This window comes from Larimichthys crocea, chromosome XXII (genome assembly GCF_000972845.2).
Source record: "Larimichthys crocea isolate SSNF chromosome XXII, L_crocea_2.0, whole genome shotgun sequence".
In the NCBI taxonomy this organism is placed as follows: Eukaryota; Metazoa; Chordata; class Actinopteri; family Sciaenidae; genus Larimichthys; species Larimichthys crocea.
In genome coordinates this window covers 548,496-564,135 of record NC_040032.1, presented here as the reverse complement: position 1 = coordinate 564,135, position 15,640 = coordinate 548,496, and the positions used below count along the sequence as shown (strand labels likewise).

Below are 15,640 nucleotides of genomic sequence, written 5' to 3'. Positions count from 1 at the left end.
TTTTCTTGCTCACACAGTACTTTGTTTCATTTAGTGTTGTTTTGTCCAACATGAAACCAGCTTCACATTTTTATACATAAGTGAAAATGCTAAGAATAAGAAAGAGGTGTCTAGTTGTTAAGACCACTGGTTATAACAATAGAATAAGAAACGTACAAGAAATGTAAGTAACAATATTCATGCAACTTTTCAATAAATAGGAACATCAGCCAAAGAAAGCCATATGAAACGCTGATTCTTATTTTTATGGAAAATGCATCAAGTAACCACCTGACCTACAAAGTGAGTTTGAAGTTTGGACAGTCAATACAGATATATACCAATATATAATAATATACCCTGTGTGGAACATGAATGTGTTGCGTTGTGTTGTGTTGTTGAGATATCACTCCAAACTACAGATACAAACCTCATGGTAGCATTAAAGATTCACCCTATGGGCATCATCAATGTCATCGTAGCCATTGTTGCTGTCAAAAATGAAATATAAATGTAAAAATATAGTTTAACATATACTTTTTATACTAAAATGTATTCATTAAATTGTTACACTTATAACTATTTTGTGTCTTGCTATATTCTCTTCTTCAGAGAAATGTGATGACAGTGTGCGGTCTTTCTTATCTTACAGCTGTGACTTGTTACAAGAGTTTGTGTAGTTAAATTATGTCCGCTATAACTGGCTATTATTCATATGGGCTTTTATGGGGAGTACTTCTTTAACTTGCAAAGCTAGAATAAGGACCTACATTCCTCAGTGTGTGAAGACTCCTTGTCAAGAAGTGTATAAATGTGTGTGGCTTTCTTTTAGTCTTTGTCAGACTCTGAACTCTGTGTGTGTGTGTGTGTGTGTGTGTGTGTGTGTGTGTGTGTGTGTTTGTGAGGACCTCTGACCTTTCAGCTAAATAAATCAAAGTTTATATTCTCTTTAAAAAAACTGTTTCGTCCAAATAAGTAATAATAATAATATACTCATAATAATAATAATAAAACAATAATAATAATAATAGTTTGAGCTGGTCTGGTAACTTGGTTTCTGTTCACAGCAGAGAGAACAGGTTCTTATCCGGATGGTTAGAATCCTTATTGACAGGTTGTTCTGTTCTGCTCCTCGTCAGGACGCTCTTGACGGTGCAGTAGTAGAAAAATATTGTCCAGTTCCTTTGAGTAAAAAAAGTTGTGCTCATTCCAAATGCAGCACACCTACTGTGTGTTTAGTGTCCTAACATGGACACCGTGAACCTGAGCTTTGCCCTGATGAATCTTGAAACTTGAAACTCTGTGACTGGACTGGACCTCCGGTTTTGTGCTTTGTCGTCTGTCTATTCAGGGTTAACTGCCTCGTCAGCCTTTCTCCATCTGCCGCTGTGAAACACAAAAGACCGCCACCGGCTTTCTCTTCAACAATACCGGGACAGAACATGAGCAGTGACATCACAGACACCGTTTATTCACCCGAGACCAAAAGTAACTTTTTGCTTGATTTTGCCTTTTGTCTTATTAAACACCTTCCTCACAGTCTCCCCTGATCAAGGGATGAGGGTTGGGGATGGACCTGTTGCCGTGGAAACGGACTCCTATCCCGTCGTTGAGCTGATGAGCAGAAAACGTGACGGAAAAAACGACTTCGAGCGGAGCAGCTGAGCAACTTTGAATGTTTCTGGAGGCCTTTGAGTATTTGTGGTGTTGCAGCTGAATCCGAGATGTCTGGGACCAAACCACGTGAGTTTCATTTTGGATTGATGGCAGAGCTCAGATAGAACTACACTTTATCAACCTGTCACTCAACTTCACAGCAATTTAGTCTTTGGCTCTTTTCCTGGCTGTCATTAATTAAACTTAATTAATTAAAATGTGTGTGCACGCGTGCGCTTTCGTGTTTATGTGTGTGCGTGTGTGTGCGCGCGCGTGCATGCATGTGTGTGTGTGTGTGTGTGTGTGTGTGTGTGTGTTCAGCCTGTCATGAGCTTCCGGACTCTGATCCAGAGGACACATCAGAGGAGCTGACAGAGATGGTTTGTCTGGAGTCAGACCTGCGGGATGGACAGTAAGGAGGGGGGATGTTCACAACCTGGCAACCAAAAAGCTGATTATGACGATTAAAGAATAATTAATTAACAAATGACAGCCACACAGACATGTAGTCAAAGCATGGATCTCTTAGAAACAAAGGGAACAACAAGCTGACAGCCTTTAAAACAAATCAATCGTTATGAATCATCATTAAAACAGCCATAGCAGCTCTGTGAGTGGAAACATGCTTGCAGTGCCAATGTTAACATGCCAGTGTTTAGCATGTATAATATTTATTATGTTCTCTAGCTTAGGATGCTAACACTTGTTAATTAACACCAAACATAAGCTGGATGGTGAATGAGATTTGCAGGTATTTTGAACACAAACTGAAGTTCCACATGTAAAATGAAAGAAATACCAACGTTATTACAATCGTCCTGAACAGGACACGAGTGTCTGTATCTCACCAAATTAAATAGCAATCCATCCAATAGTTGTCCAGATGTGTCACTAAGAACCGTGAATGTGAGCCCTTATGTTGAAACTAAAGGAAAAGCCAGAGGATCACAGAAGTCAGGGCTGCCATCCTCTGGAGGACATGAATGGCAGCCCATCTCATAGTTGTCAAGATATTTCAGTCTGGACCAAAGAGGTGGACCAGCTGACAGACTGACAGTTTTGTGCAGTTCCTTGGAGACATGATGTTGGCAAAGCTTAAACATGAACCTACACTCATAGGCCTGAGTGACAACACAGAGTTCACAGATACAAACATCAGTCCACAAAACAATGGTTGCACAAAATCTCTATTTTCAAGCACACCTTGTTGAATAATATGAAACTCCACAGCGCCTGAAGCCCAGTGCAATATGTCTGTGTATGTGTGTGTTACCCCAGGATGATGGAGGTTGAAGTGAGACATCACAGCGTGCTGTTGACACGCAGTGAGGGCAAATACACTGCCATTGGAAACCAGTGTACACACTACGGTGCCCCACTCAGCAAAGGTAAAAAGGCATGAAGTGACACCCCTTCATTCAGCATCTGAGCAAAACAGAACAACTCCACGAGACTCATTCTGGAGGATGGGATGTTTTCATTAGCCATACTCATAGGCCTTGGTACACATTATGAAAGATATGGAGCATATGGACACACTGCATTTACCTTGATTCAGAACCAGCAGAGCAATGAACACATGATTCATCATTAACTGCTGCAGTATAAAGATGAATTTACATTAAAGCAGTCAAGTGCATCATAGCATGGTCATTTAAATATTGAAAAATACGTAATACATAAGTAATGACACTTTAATCAGTTCCAGTATGTTTTCCATGTGTATTGCTACTTTTATTAACAAAAGTACCACCACCATCTGTAAATGACCTGTGTGTGTGTGTGCGTGTGTTCAGGGGTTATTACAGGCCAAACAGTACGCTGCCCGTGGCACGGCGCCTGTTTCAATGCCCTGACAGGAGATCTGGAGGAGTACCCTGGCATAGATGGTTTACCCTGCCACAAGGTACAAACCAGAGACAGACACACACACACACACACACACACACACACACACACACACACAGATATTTACCTTATCAGGACATTTGCTGTCATTTTAATTTGTCTTTCTCTCTTGAAGGTCAAAATTCAAAACAGCAAAGTGTACGTGTCCATAAACAAAAAGGTTAGTAGGTTCACACCATCGTCACACCATCTGTTTAGTGTGGAGTATTGTTTGTGTAGTATTTTATTTAGATATTTTCTGTTCATATTCAATCATTTAGTAGTATTTAGTAGTCTTTACAAGTGTCCCAGTAGACGAGACCAAAACTCAGCCTTCATTAATTTTCTTGTGCTTTTCTGTGACATGTTAAAATGTCTTCTGTGGAAAATGCTTCTAACAAAGTTGTAAGTTGTCAGGAAGCTGTCAATCAAACATAATCTGTACACACAGAGTCCTGAGACAATCTGATCAGGCAGCAAGTGAAAACCTGTGTGTGTGTGTGTGTGTGTGTGTGTTTGCACGTGTGTGTGTGTGTGTGTGTGTGTGTGGACCATTTAAGATTAATTCAAGAAATGAATCAGTAAGGAGTTAAGTTACAGTTACTGGAACAGTTAAAACCACAAATGGTACAAAAATAAAGAACAGAAGACACTTTGTAATGTAATCATCTAATCAATATAGGGATGCTGTGAAACATAACTTTTCTACTGTTGGACATTTGTAATAATTGATTCTTGACGCTGTGTTTCGTACATGATTCAGACTCTCTGGCAGAAAACAAGAATAAAGAGGATGGGAGCTGCAGTACCCGGAGTTACTCACACTATTCTGCTGCTGGGAGGAGGTGAGTGTGACCACTTTATGTGTCTTTGTTTAAGTATGTACACAAGGTAAGATAAGACTACATTATAATTATGACATCTTTAACAGCTCTGTTTTATTTTGAAAGTGTTTAAAGGTTTTGGGGATATATCACATATTGTAAGTGCAGGTCTGGTAGATATTGTGTGTTGTCTCACCTCACTGTATCAATACAGTATTATTGATACAGTGAGATGCCTTATTGGAAGTACTGGGAACACCTATACAGTGAACCATCAACAAGTAGCTGCTAGATACTGTATCATGTATTCTGAGTCCGAATGGACAGAAACATTATTGGATGAACAGATGAACAGAGGTAAATAAGTAATATACTGAATGTCATAGCATGTGTGTCAGGAGTTCTTCAGGAGTCAGTGTGTGATGGTGTGTTAACTGTGTGTAAGTGCAGGAGCTGCGTCGCTGATCTGTGCTGAGATTCTACGGCAGGAAAACTTCGGCGGCAGAATCATCTTGGCCACCAGAGATGAACTTTTACCTTATGACAAAACCCGACTCAGCAAGGTGCCACAGCGTGACCGACATGATACACACATACACATTTAAGGGAAGGATATGTGTGTGTGTGTTGTTTCTAAGTGACTACCATGTTGCAGGTAATGAATGTGGAGAGTGACACTATTCTGCTGAGGAAGAGGGAGTTCTACCATCAGTACGACATTGAGGTGTGGCTCAGGAAAGAAGTGAGCTGATTTTCTTTTTGCTGTATCCCACACATCTTTAGTCTTGTTGCATAATTCCTCAGCTCACCTGTGACTACGTTTAGTTCTATTTTAAAGGCCACACTGTGAAACTGAGTGGACTGTGTTTGCAGGCCCTGTCAGTGGACACAAACAAGAAGACAGTCACATTCGATGATGGTTCAGTCCAGAGCTACGATCAGCTCCTCATCTCAACGGGCTGCAGGTACAGACAGATACACACAACCTCTTATTGGAGTGCTGGGCAGCCAGCAAATGTATAGAAGTATATTGAGAGCTTTTGAGATCTTAAGAGGTGTTTCCCAAAAGCATTGTGGCTTGTGCGAGGCTAAGAGCATCTCCACACACTGTGGAATGAATGCAGTGTTTTAAGGATGCTTCTCGGTAAAATGATGTCTGACTGTCATTCACAGTATATAATGTGCATATTCAGTTCTTCAGGTTAAATGTAAGTTTATGAATTATGTTCCTCTGAATCAATCAACATTTTCTTGAACTGACTACCACACATACAACATAAATTATAAAGGGCAACAAGCTGAAGACTTTAGACTGTTTACAGTTAAGCTTGATTTAAATGCTTTATAAATGCTCATACAGACTGTTGAATATGATGTGATAACCGTATCCTAACTTTGAATCAGTTTAATGATCATTGTGCAGTATTACTACACTGCAGTTCATTGCTTCTAAACAGAATCATGCCTGGTCCTTTAGAGCAAAGCCTTTGGATGTGCCCGGCATGAATTTGGACAATGTCAAGATGTTGGAGACGCCAGAGGACGCCCGGAAAATCCATGAAGCTTGTATGGGAACCAACGTCGCCCTCGTGGGAACTTCTTTTGTTGGTACTGTGTTTGTAAAATATTCAGTCTTCTGATGATGTGTAGGAAATAGACTGTAGGGAGATGACAGCATCAAATGAACTGCAATGCTTTGATTCTGAAATTTATATAAAACAGCAAGTTATTATAATTTTCTAATTAAAAGTCCATTCATCAGTTGTATGGAAGCCCAAAACCAACAAAACTCTGTCAGATTATATCATTTCTATTTTTCTATTAAACTTTAATTAATTCTTTCATTTGCTACAAATCAGTTGATAAAATAATATATTTAGATTATATTATTTATCAGTGTATTTTTTTTTTTCCAGGAATGGAAATTGCCTCTTATTTGATAGACAAAGCCTCCAGCATCACAGTGATCGGCAGCAGTGAGCTGCCATACCAAAACACTCTGGGCAGTGAAATTGGCAGAGCCATAATGAAGGTAAGAGAACGAGTCATGTCCTCACAGAACTTTTCTTCGCAGGTCTGTTGCCTGTGGTTTATTGAACTCTGTTGTTCCTGCAGATACTGTTAGAGAAAAACGTGAAATTCCACATGAGTGATCATGTGACAGAGATCAAAGGTGTGGATGGAAAGGTAAAGTGTGAAATACACAGACTTCAAATTCAACAAACTATGAGTGACATTTTGTTTTGGAACGTTCAGTCCTTCCTGTCCTCTGTTTCTTTTTCAAGGTGAAGGAGGTCATGCTTCGAAGTGGAAAAATTGTCCCAGCAGATATTGTGGTTGTTGGTATTGGTGAGAGCAATGCAAACATTTACACACCTACATCTTTTTATCTATAAACCTGCCTTCATTACTCTTGTTTTTACATTTTTCAGTTTCACACAATGTTGATCTTTTTTTTTTTTTTAGCAAAGCTTGTTTTCTCAAAATAATGAGGTATTTTGTCGCTGAAGTGCAGTCAGCACTTCAGCAGAGGTTTCAGTCGATTGTCTTCTTCTTAAAAGATGAGGACTGACCTGAATGAATCTATCCAGTGTCTGTCTGTCTGTCTGTCTGTCTGTCTGTCTGTCTGTCTGTCTGTCTGTTTTTACCTGTTTATGTTGAGTTTAAGTGATTATTGTGAATGCTCTGATTATAAATAAATAGATTAATAATGCTTTGTATGTGGCAACAGTTTCATTTTGTTCAGTTTAACATCACCTAGTTGGTGACTGCACTTCAGCAATTAACAAATTGATAAATGATATATAATAAGATAATTAACTTGTGATATTTAGATAACTGAATTAAAAAAAAAAATGCAAGCACCGCCTTTCTCGGCTTTTGTGGTAATTCTTGTTGTAATCTTTAGAGTTCACTCCTGGGTGAACTGGCGACCCCTGTGGTTACTGGTACCACCAGCAAGTGTGGTTTAAAACCACAGGTCCCAGAATTCTGGGAGCAGCAAACAAAACATAGTTTAAATAAAGAGGTCAGCTAATAATGGGTCTTTTCCTATCATTCTGTGAGCAAGCATGATCTAACTTTATGCTGCAGACAGCACGAGTCTGCGTACAGCGACAGTGAAAGTGGTTAGCCGTCTGAGGAATTGTGAAATTTGCAGCTCTCTACTTAACAGCTCACTGTGGCTGCTCCTTCTTGTTCTATTACTCCCGGCAATATTTCACTGATTCACTGTCAAAAGATGTCAACATTGACTGTTGTGCGTCTCTGCAGACGCATTTGTGATGAACAATACAGTGAGTGTTAATCTCGCTGGCTGACACATTGCATTTCCTGTGACTACTTCATAATTAAAGTCAACTTGTGTTTCACCAGTGTTTATTGTTAAGCTCTAGAAAATGTTTGGTCTGCATTAACGATAACTTCATGTGATAGCAGTAACCTTTGTTCAGTGATCCATAAACATTTAGGGATAGAAAGTGACCTAACAGTCAAATCTTCCAGACTATTACTTGGTGGTGGTTACTTAAATGGTTAGACATTTTGAGAAATATACTTTATATTATACTATATATCCACCCATTCAGAGAGTTATATGATAAGACTGATGGCTCTGTCCAAAAGGAACAAAATCCACCTGTCAACGCCTCTAAGGCTCACTAACTAACACAGCATATCTTCTTTGGTTAATGTGTGTAAAGAACTCTGTAGAACTATTTCTTGGCTGCTAATGGTGACCTTCTGGAGTCTTTGTTGGCTGCCTGGCAACTGGTCAGAGGCCAGAAATAGATAGTAACAACCCATAAAACAACAAATTGTCGCTACACTGTAGAGACTGAACAAAATCGGTATATGTGTTCATTAATGAGCTTTAGGGGTAGTTACCTTTGGTCAGAGCCAGGCTAGCTGTTTCCCTATGTTTCTAGTCTTTGTGTTAAGCTAAGCTAAGCTAAGCTAAGCTAAGCTAAGCAGCTGCTTTCTGTAGCTTCATATTTACAGGACAGACCAAAGTGGTATCTGCATTCTTTTGTAATTGTATTATATTTCTTAATGGCACACAAATAGCACTGATAGATTTGATGTTTCAGAGCAATAACAAATATTCCTCCTGCTAAACCTCTGTTCACCTCTGTCTTTCTTCCACCAGGCAGCAAACCTAACTCAGAGTTCCTGCGGGGCAGTAAAATACAGATGGACCCAAAAAACTTTGTAACAGTCGACAAGGTCAGCAAGTAACTGCTGTTCACCTGAAGATGTAGAGCTATGCCTTCCCAACACATAACACATAGTCTCACAGGCCCCATTGCTTTATGTGTATAAGTAATAATAATGATAATGGTATAATTGGAATGATTATGATTGATGATTAATGATTAGAAGAAAAAAAAGAAAAGCCCGCCATACAATGTTCAGTATGTTTTGTGAGAAGTTAAAAATAGGGCAAGGTTTTCCAGGAGCCCCAGCCTAACATTAGGCTTAATAAGCATGTTCTTCCACACATTAATCAGTATATTCTGCCTCTCTTCTGCAGTACATGCGCACCAATGTCCCCGGTGTGTTCTGTGCAGGCGACGTGGCCACCTTCCCCTTGGCAATGGCCAAAGACCGGATGGTCAACATTGGACACTGGCAGATGGCACAAGCACATGGTAATGTTGTGACAATAAATGTAGTCACACAGTCCTGGACTGGTTTTTAAGATAGACGAGGACTGCAGCGTGCACAGTATCTGTATCTATTTTTTTATTTAGTGGGAATATTCAGTGGCGTGTGTAATGATCCAAAAAACACTCAGGAGCAAATCTGAGCACAGCATACCAGTCAGACCCAGACTCTACCTCAAACAGCAATATAATATCAAAGGATAAATCATTTAGAATGATGTAGCATGTGTAGCAGACATCTGGGCAGAGATGTGTTTTAACAAAACAAATGCAGATATTATGATTTAGTAATCCTCGTTATCTGTTCCTAATATATTACCTGTACATGTAAATGAATGTTTGTTTATGATTCAGGGAGGATTGCAGCTCTGAACATGCTGCAGAAACAGACTGAACTCAACTCAGTCCCTTTTTACTGGACCATCCTACTGGGTGCAACCATTCGATATGCAGGTGGGCACGCACATGCACACACACACACACACACACACACACACACACACATACACACTCATTTTATTATGAAGTGTACCTCATGTTTTATTCTGCTTGTGTGCAGGCTGTGGGGAGGGGTACACTGACATTGTAATCAAAGGGAAGTTTGAGGACATGAAGTTTCTGGCGTTGTACATCAAGTAAGTTGTACATCAAGATTTTGTTGTTTAACAAACAAGAAGTTATGCGAACTGCAAAAATGTAACTCCTTTAATTCATTTATGTCCAAGTATACACAATCTTATATGTGACCTGCAGGGATGATGAGGTCGTAGCGGCAGCTAGCCTAAACTTTGACCCAGCAGTGTCTGCGGTCGCTGAGCGGCTCGTGGCGGGAAAAGCAATCACGAAGAAAGAGGCTGAGTATGTCAGATCTGTCACTTAATGTCGCTTTCTTCTGAATGACGTGTAGGAAGTATACTTTAGGGGCATTTTCAGACTGAAGACAGTAGAAAGCTAACATCAAATGAAGAGAGAGGAGCATTGCAAATACAACTTATTTTCCTGTTAAGCCAAGTGATGATACACAGTGAGGTGACTTGATATACAGAAATAAAAGTGCATTATTACACATGGCCATGGTCACTTACTACAGAGGAAAAGGATGACTCATCAACAATTTTCTAAAGTTTGCCTGTAGTCAGCAACAGTTTGAATCAGTTCAGTTTATCATACATACTAAGATAGCAGCGTGGTGAAATTGTTGACAGGTCTCTCGCTTTGAGGTGCCATGTTTTACATTTTTTTTGCCAGACAATCAACAGACTTTTGTGTGAAAACAAATAAGAGTCAGATCTTTATTATATATTTCTCACAAATGCTGTTGCTTCCTGTCTCACAAAGGTTTATGTTTGTTACCTCGACTTCAGTGTCACTTCACATGGTTTTGTTCTCTCTTTAACGTGACTGAATGGCAAATTTGAACACAGATAAACAGGAGTTTGATTTAAGTGTTAGCTCCAGTTTGTGCCTCTCACCATTACGCCTCCTCCAAGTGTGACTGATCAGATGATATAAATCCATATGAAAGCATGCCTTCTTTTGTCCTCTCCCTGACAGATCACATGACCTGAGCTGGCTGAAGTTGTCCTGATCTATACTTTCCTCCACTCATCCGCTCAGCACATCACCTGTATGATGTCGACACACAGCCAGACATCAGACATCTGTCAGTCATTTGTTAGGGAGCTGGATTCAAATGTGTGATTCCGGAGAGACAGACTTCACCGCTCTATGTCACACCATTTTATATTTACAATGTATTGGATTGAAACTGGACATCATATAGTCATGTGAAGGGGACTCCACCATGCAAACAACAGATACCTCAGATAAATGCAGCTTTGGGATTTTCTTTTTTAGTCTTTTTTAAATAATTTTATTAGATTTTATGGCTTTATGTCTCCAAAAAGTATTTCAGTAACAGTCCAGAGACATCACATTAAAGATGCCTCAGTATGTTCTCTGCTGGTAATATTTTAAAGGCAGTGTACACTGCTTTTTACCTGGATGGGTCTGGTGGAAAAAAGTGACCTTAACGCCCACCATGGTCCGGTCAGTGAGTCAGAGGTGGGATTAGGAGAACAGAAGGGGAGTGTTCAGCTCTTTGAAGCAGAGATGCTGAAATAGGCAACGGTAACAAAACACACCAACAGGGAACAATAGGCCTGCATCAAACAGCACACAAAGACAGGGTGACAAAAGAAATGCTGTGTTTTCCTCTCCCCCCACCCCCCACCCCCCACCCCCCTCTCTACTGGCTCATGACTGTCTTTACCTCACACCTCTCTTTCCACCTCCACATTTATTCTTCGCTTCACTCTCAGCACACTTCCTGTCAACAGCATCCGTTCACTGTATACAGGGGTGCCAGACTTTCCAAGGCCTGTACCTGTTGTGATATTTAGGATTGAAGAATAGTGATATAATCCTTTAAAACTCATATTTTTCTTATTTGGGTAACAGAACAATCAACATACATGGTGTATAGCTTCATACATTTAAATTCAATTGTTAATGTCGGCAATGACAGCAACACTCCTGCAACTTCACAGCCCTCAGAGAGCTCAGAGTAACAGTAGGTGACAGCTTCAAATTAAACTTGTATGTAGCAGGAACACCTTTAAGCTTTATTTTACACATCAATACATTTCATCAATATACAAGTCATTTAGCATATTTTGAGTTCTTGAGGTAGGAAAAATATCAGATTTGTTCTCCTGATGACTTTTTAAGTAAAATGATTAATCTGCCTCTTACAAGTTTGAAAAGTTCCAATAATGAATATCAGTCCTCATTTTAGAAACAGCTTTGTCATCAATGTAAAGTGAAGAAAATGGAAGAAATAACAGCAGTGTACTTGTCATTCAAACCTTTTGTCTTGTTTTTCACTTTGTTCATGCATTAAAATCTCAGGCACAACAGCACTGCCTCCTCTGTGTTCAGTGACTGAACTCATGATTCACTCAGGACTTTTCTGCCACCTGTCGTCCAACAACGGCAGTGTTTCTAAAAATGACTGGCTCAGACAGGGACAATAAACCCTCCTCTGTTGTTACATGTCCCTTCTTTGTATACTCAATTCTATAAATGCAGGAGTCATATGAAATAATCTGCATGTGCACACTGTACAGGTCAGAGACAGCAGCAACGATTCAGAAGTTTGCCACAGAGATATCCTTATGAGGCTTAAAACTTTACCATGAAAATATCATTCAGATTAAATATTTTCACACCACTGCTGCTGCCAGATGGTGATGGACTTCAGGAGGAAGACGCCTCAGACCACAGGGATTGGATATGGAGATGGTGGGAGTGTACAAATACCTGAGTGATCACCTCAACAACAAACTGAAGTGGTCTAACAACACAGACGTCCTGTACAAGAAGGGTCAAAGTCATCTCCACTAACTGAGGAGACTGAAGTCCTTTGGAGTTTGCAGAAAAACCTTCTATGACTCTGTGGTGACATCTGTTATATTCTATGCAGGCGTCGGGGAGGACGAAGAGGGCCAGCTCTGTCCTAGACTGCCCTCCTAGACTCTATAAAGGAAGTAGGGGAGGGCTGCATCCACCCCAGCCAGGCCTGGCTCACCAGTACCACCAGCCTTGCAGTAGAAGATGTTTTTCCTGCTCCACCCTTGGGCCCTCAGCTGATGATGCTGACTCCAGTGACCTCATATGTGCCTTTTCCTGGTCGGTCAGTGTCAGCCTCTCCTCTCTGTTCCAGCTCCAAAACTGCTGCAAAACATGTGCAAGACATGTGGGCAGTTCAGGTTGAGGTGAAAGAGGGAGGGGGCTTATCCCTGAGGACCCTGCACATTAGAACATTAGATCAGTCAACATGCTGAAGAGTTTGGCACACATTTTATTAGATAGTGCGACAGTATAGTACATTGTTACAGTCAAACTCAGTTTTGATCAAACAGCTCCACGTCCTCTCTGGTGAATGGCTTTCTGGGTATTTTTGTTTTGTTTAAATAAAAAAAATTGCTAACCTATATTTTACACTTCTGTCATGTGACCCCCACCATCCATTTAACCCTCCTGTACCTTCTGACCTTTGGACACGCAGATGTGAGGGAAGGGTTCAGTGGTATTATCCTGATTGGGTTTCAGTCCTGAAAGATCAACTTCAGGTCTCTTGTGGAAGAGATACATAATTCAGAAACAGATAAACAAAGTGCAAATCCTTTTTTGTTTGTACCTAACAGAGAAGCATTTCTGTCAGGGTTTAGAGTTTGCAAAACAGTTTCTCTTCACTTCTTCACAGCGCCCAAGGAGCTGTTTTCAGTTGTGAACAATAAGAGCCTGAGATGACTAAGAGCATAAGCTTCTTTAATTCAGATCCAGTCGAAGCTCTTTCTCTCTGCTCCTTTTATGAGAAGTCTGTCTCACTGCATTTCTTTTAACAGAGCCTCTCTGTGTGCGATGTAACGCTGCCGCCTGTTAGCCCTGTACACCTCCAGTCTCCTCTCCTCAGCCTGAGGGTCCTTCAGCACTCCCTCCCACCTCAGGCTCTCCCTGGCCTGGGTGCTGACCTCTGCCACAAATCTCTGCACTGGAGATTCGCTCTCACTTGTTTTGCTTGTCACTGTCAGCAGGGACGTTAAATCCTTGGTGTGTTTTTTGCTTTTCCGACCACTCCTGGCAGGCCGTTCTCTGTCTTTCTTACTTGCAGTTCTGGGCTTGGGCAGCTGGCTTTGAGACTGACCCGAGATAAGACTCCGATGAGGCAGCAGGGACATCGGCAAGGTCTCAGGAGGCAAAGATGACGCCTGAGGTTTCTCTGTGGGGAGGCAACATAAACATGTAGGCACACATAGACTGCCAAACAAAGCTGAGGGTTTCGATTACTAATGACTCCCTCTGGAGTTGGGGGGATAATGGCTTAGTTTACAGTTGTGAGCTGTAATAGGACAGTGATGGGAAGTAACACTGGGGGCCTATTCTCTAATGACCTATTCAACCCTACAGGGAATCCTCTACCACACCACATGATCCCCATACTATGTTTACATTGTATGCATTAACAGTGACCTTCATTTGAACTTACAAAGCGATGATACAAATGGATGTTTTCTTCAGAGGGACACAAAACATTTTTAAGGCTTTTGGGAATCATGTGGCATTGTAAAGAGTCTGCTTTAAATAAAAAAATGTGGCATAATCATTTAATGAACTGTAACAGTCCTGCACTTTTGTGAAGAGAGTACATGAGGATTTTATTTTCTGGCTTGTCTTGACATGTAATGCATATTCATTCATTTTTTGTCCTGCACATCCTACATTGATACATTTTTATATTGGAGACTGTTAATTGTACTGTGTAATATTTAATGGCAAAATATTTATTTTATACAGCATTCATATGATTTTTTCACATCCATTATATGGCAAACCATTTCTTTTGATGGAAAACTGTAAAGTATGAAATAAAATGGCAACTTTAAATGTGAAATCAACGGTACTAAAATCATTCTACCGTAATATTAGAAAAAGTTCTACTGTATTTATTACAGTAAAGTTCTGGAAATCAGGGCTGCCAGTTTTTGACCACGATGGCACAGTAAGCAGACCTTTTACTAAAATTACTGCAGTATGATGCACAAAAAGTCAAAATAATACTCAAACATGATGGAACATAATGTTCCTGCAGTCAAAATTTACAATTTACAGACTTCCAAGAATCCCTCATATAATGTAACACTTTGTCATTTTACCATTGACTATACGCTGATACGGATTTCACACACTGATGCAGGACGTGCATCTACCTGAATTCTGTGGAGGAGAGCAGGAAGCAGTGGACCTCTTGCTTTTCTTCCTCTCCTTCTTCTTCTTGTCTGTGCTCCTGCATGGCTGAGACTGCTGCTTCTCTTCTGGCATGATGTCGTCTTGGCACACGGTTCTACTGAATATGTCCGTGCAGGCTGAACAAGTTCACTGGAGACGATGATGGTGCCTGAGGAGAAATTATTCTCCCATGAATCCTCTCACTCACTGCGGGAGCATTAAACTGAGACATTCACAACAACGGGACTAACACAGACAGACGTGGGAGTGCAGCTTCGTGGATCAGCACCTGTTGTTGTTCTTCACCGTTAAAACGAGCTGTTTCATTTGAAACAGAAGCCAGATGAACTGAGTCCGAGCTGTGTTGTGGGACACGCATTACCAAATCACGCTTCACCGCCGCGTTGCCCAGGGACGCGTCCCCATGGCAACGTGACACATCCTGTGTGGCTTTAAAGCCCCTCTCTATTCACAAAAATGCAGCACGACCGGAAGGCCAGGACGATCACTATACGTCACATACTGTATGTGTACACAGTATGATTATGTATACAGTAGGTCAGAGGAGTATAAATAAGTGTATTTATATGTATCATGTGTATTTTCAAGTAAAGATTCGGAAAAACAAAAAGAGAAGAAAACACGTGAGACGCACAGGAAACAGCTGATGTGTATTATGTGTTCTGGTAGGACTTAGGAAAGAATGTGATTTAACACGACAGCAACAGCGACACTTCAAATAAGTTCAAGTGCGTTTACGCAAAGGATTGACCCCGACGTGATTTGAACACGCAACCTTCTGATCTGGAGTCAGACGCGCTACCGTTGCGCCACGAGGTC

The 15,640-nt window shown here is 40.7% G+C and overlaps 2 protein-coding genes and 1 non-coding gene across 5 annotated transcripts; 1 reads left to right on the top strand and 2 right to left on the bottom strand.

Annotated features, from left to right (window-relative positions):
- Window positions 1-1,138: 1,138 nt before the first annotated feature.
- Window positions 1,139-12,813, top strand: aifm5 (apoptosis inducing factor mitochondria associated 5). 2 transcript variants are annotated; one of them, XM_027273238.1, is made up of 19 exons: window positions 1,139-1,722; window positions 1,957-2,047; window positions 2,914-3,023; window positions 3,432-3,541; window positions 3,659-3,703; window positions 4,286-4,367; window positions 4,797-4,909; window positions 5,002-5,070; window positions 5,220-5,311; window positions 5,824-5,954; window positions 6,263-6,378; window positions 6,462-6,533; window positions 6,632-6,695; window positions 8,494-8,570; window positions 8,878-8,995; window positions 9,365-9,463; window positions 9,570-9,645; window positions 9,764-9,868; window positions 10,565-12,813. In XM_027273238.1, the coding sequence occupies exons 1-19, from the start codon at window positions 1,704-1,706 to the stop codon at window positions 10,596-10,598; spliced, it is 1,623 nt and encodes a 540-aa protein (XP_027129039.1). In that variant the 5' UTR covers window positions 1,139-1,703; the 3' UTR covers window positions 10,599-12,813. The 2 variants fall into 2 exon arrangements, with proteins under 2 accessions (XP_027129039.1, XP_027129038.1); XM_027273237.1 differs by having other exon boundaries at window positions 5,002-5,088.
- A 512-nt stretch (window positions 12,814-13,325) lies between these two features.
- On the bottom strand, window positions 13,326-15,235 carry liat1 (ligand of ATE1). 2 transcript variants are annotated; one of them, XM_027273239.1, is made up of 3 exons: window positions 15,062-15,235; window positions 14,782-14,969; window positions 13,326-13,793 (listed from the first exon to the last, which is right to left on the bottom strand). In XM_027273239.1, exons 2-3 carry the CDS (start codon window positions 14,891-14,893, stop codon window positions 13,399-13,401), a joined length of 507 nt encoding a protein of 168 aa, XP_027129040.1. In that variant the 5' UTR covers window positions 14,894-14,969; window positions 15,062-15,235; the 3' UTR covers window positions 13,326-13,398. The 2 variants fall into 2 exon arrangements, with proteins under 2 accessions (XP_027129040.1, XP_010748373.1); XM_010750071.3 differs by having other exon boundaries at window positions 15,090-15,234.
- Window positions 15,236-15,568: 333 nt separating this feature from the next.
- On the bottom strand, window positions 15,569-15,640 carry trnaw-cca (transfer RNA tryptophan (anticodon CCA)). Its single transcript has one exon. It is a non-coding gene; the product is annotated as a tRNA-Trp (tRNA).